The sequence below is a fragment of the Panthera onca genome, chromosome F2 (assembly GCF_046562875.1).
Source record: "Panthera onca isolate mPanOnc1 chromosome F2, mPanOnc1 haplotype 2, whole genome shotgun sequence".
Taxonomy (NCBI): Eukaryota; Metazoa; Chordata; class Mammalia; order Carnivora; family Felidae; genus Panthera; species Panthera onca.
The window spans coordinates 54,643,636-54,655,807 of NC_138356.1; the positions used below are offsets into that span (position 1 = coordinate 54,643,636).

At 34.9% G+C, this 12,172-nt stretch overlaps 1 protein-coding gene across 4 annotated transcripts in view; it reads left to right on the forward strand.

The window, feature by feature from the left end:
• Window positions 1-12,172, forward strand: part of PKHD1L1 (PKHD1 like 1) — a 159,335-nt gene that overhangs the window by 45,638 nt on the left and 101,525 nt on the right. For all 4 annotated transcript variants that reach the window (XM_078441749.2, XM_078441751.2, XM_078441750.2 and 1 more), the window contains exons 22-27: window positions 1,837-2,000; window positions 3,177-3,349; window positions 5,268-5,415; window positions 5,916-6,070; window positions 7,768-7,890; window positions 8,824-8,929. In XM_078441749.2, coding sequence (XP_078297875.2) covers window positions 1,837-2,000; window positions 3,177-3,349; window positions 5,268-5,415; window positions 5,916-6,070; window positions 7,768-7,890; window positions 8,824-8,929 — 869 coding nt within the window. The remainder of the gene's footprint in view (window positions 1-1,836; window positions 2,001-3,176; window positions 3,350-5,267; window positions 5,416-5,915; window positions 6,071-7,767; window positions 7,891-8,823; window positions 8,930-12,172) is intronic.

The following is a 12,172-nucleotide window of genomic DNA, read 5'->3' on the forward strand; positions in this document are numbered from 1 at the left end:
ATACACCTTTTTTATTTGAAAACGTGTTCTCCAGGTACATTTTGCTATAAACATTCTCTGCATTCCTGAATTGAACAGATTAGATTGACAATTTTAGTTTTGGTGAGCATCACCTGCATGCATTTGACTCATTCACTGTGACGAGATTTTGGAACATTTTACGGATCTCGGTTCTTTCATATTCGTCAAAGCATCACTCACCATATTGCTAAATAGGTCTTTCCTTTTAACCTGCAATTTATCTACTGTAAAATACATTTGATAAGACTGATGGGCTTCCTTTACCCTAAATGCTATGATATCTTTAAACAAGAATGTCATGATTTTCAGAGGAATAGGGTTCACTGGGTAAAATTATTGCCAGTCAAGGCAAAGTAAACTCCCCTCCTCCTATTGTGTATTTCTAAATTTGCTTTGATTTAGGTTAGACAGGCCACCATCAAGTAGATGTGTTAGAGTTAGATTATTTTTAGTACAATGTTAGTGTTAGAAGTGCCATTGCCCCCCAAGAATTATGGTATAACCTTTCCAAAACAGTGATTTTTGTAGCTATAAATCGGGTTTCAAAATCTGAAAAGTGAAATATGATTTTCTTTTAGAAAACACTGTTATCTAGGGATGCCTGCATGGCTCAGTCGGTTAAGCGTCAGACTTCTGCTCAGGTAATTTCACAGGTTGTGAATTCAAGCCCCGTGTCAGCTCAGAGCCTGGAGCCCACTTTGGATTCTGTGTCCTTCTCTCTCTTTGCCCCTCCCCCGCTCATGCTCTGTCTCTCTGTCTCAAAAATAAATAAATGTTAAAGAAATAATAATAATAAAACACTGTTATGTAGCCACAAAGACAGTGTGCTGTTCACTTAAGTTTTGATAGCATTTGTAGTCTCTTTTTGTCTGATAAAGGGTCCTGTTCAGTATACTAAATTTTCTAAGTAGTAGTTTCTTAAACTTTAGAATTATATAATTAGGGTAGAATTCTACTGAGACCCTAAGTGGTTTTTTTTCATATTTATTTAAAGAGCACTTTATCTTGCTGTAGTTCCACACACAGTTTTCTAAAAATATGTTAGCTTAAGCTAAGCTTTGAGGCACTGAGGTGGATCCCATGATGAGTTTGGGAACCATGAAGGAAATTAAAATAGTAGGTGCTCAAACAAACTAGTCAGTTAATAATTACAGCAGTAGCTGATATAAAGATTATTGTTAAATTGTGTTTAGTTATTTTGATGGCAATATTTTTCTCTTTGTTGCAAACGCTCATAGCTGAATTGCTTAACTATAACTCATAGAATTCCAATGCAGTTAATATCAAGTGCAAAATCTGAATCTAAATTACACATTTAAGGGGTAATGTGCTTTACGTAAATCACTTACCACTTTTGTCTCGTATCAGGAGACAGTGCAACTCTAGGGAGCTCTTTTTGGGAGTAATAACAAGTTCCAGTTTTGCTTCTTGGTATTGAACTGAATTTACTGTTCTATCCTTGACATTTTTTACTAAAATAGTTTACTTTATTCTTGTGTCTCGTTTTTATTTATATGCTTGCTCTACACCAAGGCGCATACTCCTTAATTTCCTTACCTACCACTACAGAATATTTCACCTTCCTGTGGCTATTGCCAAGGCTACAAATAAAAGAAAACCTATATTTACAGTATACAACATTAAGTCTATTACTACCAGTTCAAATTTCTGTCTGCTGTTTCTTGTTATGGCTGCACCTCTGTGCTAATAAAGTGTGTTTAATGGTCATCTTGTGGGAAAAAAACCACTTTTACTCTTTAAGAATTTAGTGCTTTTTTATAGTGTATTGGTTTACATTAATCAACCATATTTCAGCTGGACCTACACTTGCATAGACCTTCTGGACCTCATACAAGCCAAATACACTGGGACAAATTTTTCTCTTCAGAGGATTGGTTTACAGAAGGCATCAGAATCACAGGTTTTCTATGTAGATACAGTATACATTGGACAGACATCTACAGTGTCTGCGTGGGATGGTATGTTGTATCATTTCATATCGATTCAAAACCTCTAAATCTATCTTGTAGAAAAATCTTACCATGGGAATTATTCTTTACATAGAAACATTAATCTCTAAATATTTGACTCATTCTTTTATCTGAATATTATTTAAATAATATTATTTTTTATTCTAAGGATAAATGTATCCTTAATGAAAACTTTGTCATTATGGCAAGAATTAGTCTTTCTAGTCCTGGATTCTGTTTATAGATATATAAACTGTGACAAATATTTTCATTTTGCTTTGTTTGATTTTTGAGAAACTAATCACAAAGATATGTGTTCCTAAAAGGCAGCTATTGACATTGGCATCTGTTTGGTAGGATTAAACTGAATATTTTCATGGACATCATGGTGATAATTAATAATACTATAAATGAAAAATTTATTTCTGGTAGTCTAAGCATTGTTTTATAGTCATGTCAGTAGACTCCTACATATGAGCTGTGATAATAAAATAATTAAAATTAAACTGTGATCTTTAAAAAAATCAACCTAATTCTAAACAGTCACCTTTAACACTGACTACTCACATTTTTCAGAGAAATTTTAAAATCCTTTCCTTTGGAACTACTTTCAAGTGCAAGGTCACGAGTCAACTGGTTAAAATTAAATGTACTACTTTAGAGTCACTTCTTTTGAATCTGCTCTCACCAGAATTTACATTCTGATCAGTGGAGCACATATATAAGACAGCTTACTTGGGCTCAGATGGATGTTGTAGTTCAACAGATAGCATGCATTTAGTACCTACTGTGTGCCAGGCACTGTACTAGCTATTAAAGAAATTGCTGTGGACAAGACAGCCCGAGTCCTGTCCTCATGCAGTGCACGTCTTAGCACTACGTTCAGGAACCTAGGACAGAGCAGAGCTAACAGGCCCACAGAAGGCTACATGAAACCCAGGGTTTGGTGGCTTTTAAATATTTTCTTTTACCTGATAAAGCTCATATGTTGACAGACTTTAAAACTTTATATTCTAGAAGTAAAAGTTTGCCAAGCTCCAAAAACTACTTGTCTTAAGATCTTCTTTCTAAAATTTGATTCTAAACAGCTATTCCTATTCCATGACATGGATATTATTTGATGATTTTCTTTTTTAGCAGCAGAAGCTATGAAATTTTATTTTCCATTTATTCCATGTTCTTTAGAAATGCCAAAGAGAAGACTTCCAGCATTAGCAAATAAAGGGATATTTTTAAAGAACTTTCAGGTGAATCAGACCAAAATTAATGGATCAAGTATTACCAACCAATATTCTGTCACCATGACTTCATATAATTGCAGTTATAATATACCCATGATGGCTGTGAGCTTTGCACAGGTAAGCTTAGAATGTTGCAACTTACTGTTTTCAATTTATGGAAAATTAGCTTTGATCTAATAACCTTTTTTAAAAATTTTTATAAATGGCTGACATTCAGATGGAATATCTTTTAATAGGACAAGATAATTATTCTAAGCATAAATGAAGAGTTAGAGGCTTGTTAGACTTGAGCATGAAAATTCACTTTAAGCATTAAAGTCTTTAAGAAATATATCTATGGGAAAAAACAAGGGGAAACTGTCTTAAGAAACAGATTTAACTAGAATTTTCTCTGTTGACTTAAAAGGAAACGCTATGGGCTCTTTCAGTAAAAGTTTTGAACAGAGATTATTGAAAGAAAATTTGAAATTCTGCAATATGTTCTTAAATTGTTTCTGTTAGAAACACCACTTTTTGCTTGTATCAAAATTGGTACTGGGAGGAAAAAGATAGCTTTCCAGAATTCCAAAAGGACCTGAATAATTTTTGTACTGCTTGAGTTATTTATAGTAAGATCAGTATTAAATACTATAAATGTAAGTATTTTAAAATGTAACGTCCTCCAAAACTATCCAAGGAATTAATATAATTTTCCACAGTGAATCAAAAACAAGTATAATAAGCTCTAGATTGGAGTTAAATAGTAATTAAATATTTTTGTGAAAGTCTCAAAGAGTGTTTTGCTTAATGATAGTCTGATTCTGTGATTAAAAATACAGGAAAACTCTTAAGTATTCCACAAAAGTTGCTTTACCCTATGCTGGTGCAATGTTGTAATCTTAGTATCTTCAAGATGAAATGTCTTGTAAATATGTTTCAGTCGTTTACTCTTAGCTGCACAACAGAATGTAGTATCAGGGGTTTGTGTTGTTAAATAATCAGTGACATCAGCTCCCATTTTTCAAGATTCCTCATTAAAATTGGTAATTGTATCCTCTAGCTTTTGTTATTCAGTCAAAGTTAAATTAAGGAATATGGGACATATGTTTGTGACCTTTTTTAAAAAATTCCAGTGAAAGATACACGCAGTAATATGCACATCTGTTAAATGTTATTTGTACTGATAAATAATCCAGTATGTGCTCTTTTGCATCTAGCTGCTTCTGTTTGATATTATGAGATTTGTGTGTTGCATGTAGCTGTAGTTCATTCTTTGTCATTGCTTTACCGTATTCCGTGGTGTGAATATACCACAATTTAACCATCCTGTTGAAGGGCTTTTGTCTTATTTCCAGTTTGGGGCTATTATGAATAAAGCTGCTGTGAACTTATGTCTTTTGGCAATTATGTTTACTCTTTTCTGTGGGCAGTGAGGCTTAAAGTTTTAAATTCCACAAGATTCACAGACAACCGTGAGGGATCTGAAGCAGGAGGATGTTATCATTTTCACTAGTACAGTCACTGTGTATGAATTTTTATAGCATGTGTCGCTTTTGTCAATTGATTGGCACTCAACGTTAGGCAGGTTTTTCTTGAGTCTGGATCAGAATCTGTGCTGATTATATACTTTGGTATATTGTTAGTTTTCTAGTCCCCATATGTTATTTCTCCAAAGAGATTTCCAGTTTTTTGATAGCGAAGACTTCATCTTATGTTTCTTTGCCTCCCCACAGTGATTAGCACTGTACCTTGAATGGGATGCCTGTTCAATAAATATTTGTTCGTTGAGTGATGGAGGGTACACTCTGAATTAATGAGGTATTACTAAGGTTCCAGCTGATTGCTGCACAGATGACTGAGTTGACTTTGGCCTCATTATTGCAGCTTTGTAGGTATGGCCTGTGTTGATTTATGTGTCTCTCCTTAATGTTCTGAGGAATCCTGAATACCTGAGGCTCATTTATGTCATGTCACAGGATTGTACGATGGTGAAATAGAAATCATGTTAGCTGTTGTTATGTTTAATCATTTTATCAATATTTATTTTGGAAATTAGATAATCACAAATGAGACAGAGAATGAGTCTGTTTACAGAGGAAATAATTGGCCAGGGGAGTCAAAGATTCGTATTCAGAGAATTCAAGCCGCGTCTCCACCTCTAAGTGGCAGCTTTGACATTCAAGCTTATGGACACATTCTCAAAGGTATATGACAAAAGTTCAGAACGGTTGGACAATGCCAATCTAGGCAGCCATAATAAAAATTTTGGTGTATTTCTTTCTAATATGATTTCCCTACATAATTTATATCCTTGAGATTATGTTAGTGACATAAAGCTAAATTATCCACAACAAATTATATTTTCACTGTTGCTTTATTGCCTCACCAGATATACCAGGTTACATTCCCAAAAGTTTGTTTTTCTTTTATGTCCCCAGCTTACAGGTTCTCTATAAAGTTAATCAATAATCAAAAACAAAAGTTTTTGAGCCAGAGCTATCATCTGAGGTACGTTACTCATGTAATTTTTGCTTCCAAGAGATTCATAAATTCTTGGCCTAAATAAGACACAAATTTCATTTTTACTGTATTGGAGGAGGACAGTTGGCTTACAATACGTAGCACACACTTCATGGATTTTAAGGGTGAAATTGGTTTGTGAATTTTTGACCCCTGCTATTTGCTGTCCCTCTGTTGAATGCAGGCCTTCCTGCCACTGTGTCGGCTGCAGATTTACAGTTTGCTCTCCAGAGTGTGGAAGAAGTGGGACGAGTCTCAGTAACACGGGAGGGAACGTGTGCTGGATACTCATGGAACATCCAGTGGAGGAGCACACGTGGAAGGCAGAATCTTCTACAGGTTCCCTCCTCTGGCTTGGCTTTTGTTTGTTTGTTTTCCATGTGTTGCTGGCTTATTGCATCTTGCCTCATTTTTTTAAAGAATTGGAGACTGTCTATATTTAAAAAATGCAAACTATAGACTAAACATTAAAAAAAGAGAAATTGAGGGAAGATTGTTCTAAGTTAAGTTGATTCGATGTTCTCTTTCATGGGGAATTGCTGTTGGTACTTTATTTGCTGTCCCCTCTGGAAAGAGACCAGGGATATGTGTTAGAAGACCCTTGATAGGGGCAGGAGGAGCCCAGGCAGGGCTTATAGGTTATCCTGTGTACCCCCAGGTAGCTCCTGTGGTAAGCTGTTATCTAATTACCTTTGCTTAGTTAGAGTGTGAAGGGGGTCAGAGGAGAGGAGTTGGACCCAGAGTATGTGAAGGAGAGGAATCTAGAGGAGTCTGGGAGCTCAGACTGTCAAAAACATTAAAAAGATGATGCTTTTGAGTGATAGTAAGAGTGTGAGGGAGGAAACGGTCTGTCTCATGCACTATTGGCGAGAAAGTTGATTTGTATGATCATTTTAGGGGATTATATAGTAGAATCTGAATATAGATACCTTCTGATTTAGCAATCTCAGCTATATAACTGTATAATACTGAAATAATAACACAAATATGAAATGATGTAGGCACAAAAGTAGTCACTGTGATAGTATTTGTAATAGTAAAAACCTAGCAACCTGGCCCCATACAGAAATCTACTTATGGGACCATTTTGAGAAAAGAAAAAAAAATGAGGAGAGAGGGGAAAGAGGAGACCAAAAAAAAAAAAAAAAAAAAAAAACCCGTATATAAATGTAACATATGATGTACCTTACATAGACTATGTGTGTGCAGAATAGTAACAGTCATAAAGATATGGAGGTAATTTAAGAAAACACATGGTCTGGAACTAGAATTAGCAGATTCTGTAGCTGAGTGGCTCTCGTGACTGGTCTTCCTCTTGGTATCATTGCTGATGTCTGTGCATTTACCCCCTTGTCTCTTTTCTGACCAGTCCTTCCCTGCTTGCTCATCACTTCTGCTTCTTATCACCACTTTAGCACACACAGGGCCCAGCGTGGAGACTCCTGTCTCTTTGCTAGCCACTGTATATATGAGAAGGCTGCCATATTGGCAGAGGGATTTTGAAATAACCAAGTTGTATGTATTGATTTGATTTGATTCATTTTTATCATTGGCAAAAAATATAATTCCACAAATGGATGAAAAACCAGGATAATCAGGGGTGAAAAATGCTGAAGGGGAAAAGTTGACTCTCAGGTGGAAAGAGGTATAACTCATTCAACTATTCAAAAATCATTTATCATAATGGTCACATTTAGGACAATCATAGAACATTTTGAGAAAATAAAATTTAGTAAATTGATTTTCCTTAGACATGCTTTATTCTAACAATTCAGTTGATTTTAGTCATTCAGTTCAACTTGTAATTGATGTAATATATTATAATGCAATCATGTTAGCCCTTTTTTGGGGGGGGGGAGTAGATTATGCTCACTTTGGAAGAGGCTCCTTTTTCAAAAAATGTGACTAAAGTGCTTTTTTGAATGATTTTTTTCATCTTTGACTTTTATTCACTTTCAACCTTGCTTAATTAAAAAAAACTAGTACAGTCATATTTATCATAGCCTTTCTAGTAAAATAATTCTGTGTAAAAATAGATTAATGATTCCAATATTATTGGAGAAAAAGCTAATATGACAGTTACGAAGATAAAAGATGGTGGCTTATTCAGACAGCGCATACTTGGAGACCTACTTCGTACACCCAACCAACAGCCACAGGTATTTCTGAAACTTTTCTCATGGCCTGTAACATAATTTTAAATATGTACCAAGTTTGTAATACATTAAAGACCTGTTGAAACAGCAGGAATGATGTCTTTATTTTCATCTGAATATTAACTCGATAATATTATTATGACTTTTGGGAAAATTACCTTTGTTATGATAAAAGTGTGGATTTCTAAGCTTGACTACTACCTGTTAGAATTTGAAAATATGCTTTTTAATTTAATCTTTAGTTATTCTGTGAAATAATTATTAACATTCCTACTTTAATGATGAGGAAATTAATATGTAAAGAATGTAGGTGACTTTCACAAGAGCATCCTTTATTGTCCTTCATAGCACTAATCACTGCTAGGGCGTAATATGCATTTACTTCTTTTTCTTTATGCTTATTTATTTATTTTGAGAGAGAGAGAGAGAGAGACTGAGAAGGGAAAGCACATGTATGTGTGCACAAGCACAGGAGGGACAGAGAAAGAGGGAGGGAGAATCCCAGGCAGGCTCTGTGCTGTCAGCGCAGAGCCCAATGTCGGGGCTCCATTGCACAAACCAGTAGATCATGACCTGAGCTGAAATCAAAAGTCAGACACTTAACTGACTTAGCCACCCAGGCACCTTGCATTTACTTAAAAAAAAATGTATAGTGCAATTCTCTGTCTCCCCCCCCCCCCACTAGAATATAAATTGAGTGACAGCAGGGATGTTGTGTTTAATGTTGTCTTAATGCATTTTAACACTTAGAACTGTGCCTTTGCATACGAGGCACATGTGCTGAATGAATGGTCAAAGCAGAGAGTATAAACAGAATAGACTAATTTTTGAAAACAAACAAGCAAACAAACAAAACCCAATCATTTGTTTAAATCTTATGTATATTCTCCATAGCTGTGCTACCCGTTCTCTGTTTCTGTGTTTCATTATTTGAAGGTTGAAGTCTATGTCAACGGAGGTCCAGCTAAGTGTTCAGGTGACTGTGGGTTTACGTGGGATTTCATTGTGACTCCAGTAGTCCGGGCCATAAACCCATCTCAAGGTAATCTCCCGCTTTTTAACTTGGAGTAGAGTGTGGAAGACGAGTAGCAAAAATGTAAACTAATAATGATTTTTAAATATACTGGTTTCACCACCTCAGGCATGCAGACATTGCTACATAGTTTTAAAAAAGATCTATCAGAAAGCTGTGGAAAGAGCATTAATTACTTACTTTTGAAAAACAAATGACACTTGAAGTTGGACTCGCCAGTCTACTTCTCTAGTTTCACCATGTTAGAGTCGGGTCTCTAAAACTTCACTCTGACGAGGCATTTTTGTGAAATTCTGCTTGCTAGGGTATTAACAGGAATCTTTCGTCAGATGAGACCACTTTTAGGAGATTTAGTACTAAAAAGCTGGTAATGAGACAGCTGCTGTTGAGTAAAAGAAAATAATTAGGTCCTAGACTTGAGAATTAGAGGAAAAACACATTGCCAAGAACTCAGTCTTGGATGACACATTGTACCATATCTTCATATTATGTAATTACTTTAAAAACGTGATTACTCTTTGTGTCTGAACTCCCCAGCACGGAAGTAAACAGCAGGGGCTAAAGATTGTAAGGAGTGGCTTTTCTTTTCAGTCAGAATGCTAAACTCAGATGGTATAATCACAGATTTAATCTTGGTAGCTAGTAGGAAAATTCATTTGCTAATTATATATAACCAAAAAAAAAAAAAAGAAAATTTAAAAAATAACTCATCTTTGTGCTGAAAGAATATGTTCTTCAGACTTCTTTACAGTAATGATATTACTTTGGGATAATTCATGTTACATGGGATCAAAACTATAAAGTATAAAAATTTGAACTTTAATTTGGTTGTGGTCCCTTGATATTTATATTTTTACATCTATCCTTGTATCTTATAATGAATTTCCACTTTTATATGTACTTCCTGAAAAAAACTGTTTCTTACTCAAAATAATTAACAATCTAAATTGTTTTTTTTGCCATATTTTGATAAATTTTAAAATAATGAAAAGATAAGTATAAATAATGCTGTAAAAAACACCTATCTTCTCTTCACTGAAAATTAATGCATTTAACAGTTTGTCATATTTACTTCCAATTATCAATTTAAGAAAGAAAATTTTATAGGAACAGCTAAAGTCCTCTTGAAACACAATCTCTGGTTCTAGTTCCTAAAGATCTCCCCAGAGACAGTCACAATAATTAATTTTGTGTGTATTCTTCCATGCCATTGTTAATACCTTTTGTAAAGAACTCACACACATAAGGTAATTTTAGTGTTTTTAAGCTTGTGAAAGAGATGTTAAAATGTAAACATCAGAGAAATTACACTGTAAATATTATTTGCATCTGACTTTTGTCATTCAGCATTCCTTTTGAGAAATATATGTATGTTTTTATGCATATCTAATTTGTCATTTTAAAATACTTCATGAATATACCAACTTATTTTTGTCTCTGTTGATGGACATCTAGACTGTTTACAAACTTTTGTTTTTACATATAATTGCATTGAGCTTTGTTGTACAAATCTTCTAAGGTGTACATGCTAGAGCTTATTTAGGGTACATGCCCAGAGATAGAATTGCTGGATAATAATTGAGTATGTGTGTATTCAGCTTATTAGATGGCCAAATTTCTCTCCAACATGCCTGTACTTCCAGCATATGTGAGAGCACTGTATTCCTCACATCGATGTCAATACTTAGATTATCAGCCTCCTAATTCTGGTCAATCTGACGGGTGAAAGAAATTGTCTCATCATTGTTTTAATTTGTCTTTTCTCTGATGAGTAATGCATGTAAGAATCTTCTTATTGGTTCTTGGACATTTAGAGTGTTTCTTCTGCAAATTGCTTGTTAACATCCTTTATTTATCAGATTGTCTTTTTTCGACTGACTTGTAGCTGTGTATTTTATATTATGTTTACTGATCCTCTAGCACATCCTCTCCCAGTATGTCACCTGCACGTTGTTTTAGTATCTTGTTTATGGGAACAGTCAAATCACTGATTTATTCCAGTTTACTTATCTTTTCCTTTATGGTTAACCATGATTTTTCAATGTTATTTAAGAAAACCATCTGTACATTAAAGTTAAGATGTTTGATTATGTTTTCTTCTAAAATTCAAGAGGTTGACATTTTTCATTCTTAGCTATTAAAATCCATGTGGAATCCATCTTGTATGTGATGTTATATAAGTAGGGTGACTATACCACTTATCGCCCAAATCTGGACACACTTTTTTTTTTTATAATATGTGAAGTTTATTGTCAAATTGGTTTCCATACAACACCCAGTGCTCATCCCAAAAGATGCCCTCTTCAATACCCATCACCCACCCCCCCATCAACCCTCAGTTTGTTCTCAGTTTTTAAGTCTCTTATGCTTTGGCTCTCTCCCACTCTAAACTCTTTTTCTTTTTCCTTCCCCTCCCCCATGAGTTTCTGTTAAATTTCTCAGGATCCACATAGGAGTGAAAACATATGGTAGCTGTCTTTCTCTGTATGGCTTATTTCACTTAGCATAACAGTATCCAGTTCCATCCACGTTGCTACAAAGGGCCATATTTCATTCTTTCTCATTGCCATGCAGTACTCCATTGTGTATATAAACCACAATTTCTTTATCCATTCATCAGTTGATGGACATTTAGGTTCTTTCCATAATTTAGCTATTGTTGAGAGTGCTGCTATAAACATCGGGGTACAAGTGCCCCTATGCATCAGTACTCCTGTATCCCTTGGATAAATTCCTAGCAGTGCTATTGCTGGGTCATAGGGTAGGTCTATTTTTAATTTTTTGAGGAACCTCCACACTGTTTTCCAGAGTGGCTGCACCAGTTTGCATTCCCACCAACAGTGCAAGAGGGTTCCTGTTTCTCCACATCCTCTCCAACATCTATAGTTGGACACTCTTAAGAATGAATGGAAAAAACAGTTATGAGTAAAATGCTGAGACAGAGGGTGTACCCTGGAAATATCTCAGCCACTTGAGGATGCATATTACCCCAGACAGAGGAAGCTTATTTTATCCCAAGTGGAAAGTGCCCACAAGTATTGTGCAGTTCATCTTTTTTCTCATGAATTTGTGATGGCAGTTCTGTCATACGATAAGTTATCATATAGGGATGCCTGTTTAATTTGTCATAATGATAATTTTCCTTATATCATTCCATACTTCAGACAGATATTCTGCTGCTAATCTCTATCAACACAGATTTAAAATATGAACAAAATATAGAGCAATTCAATGGGAAAAAATTTACCATTG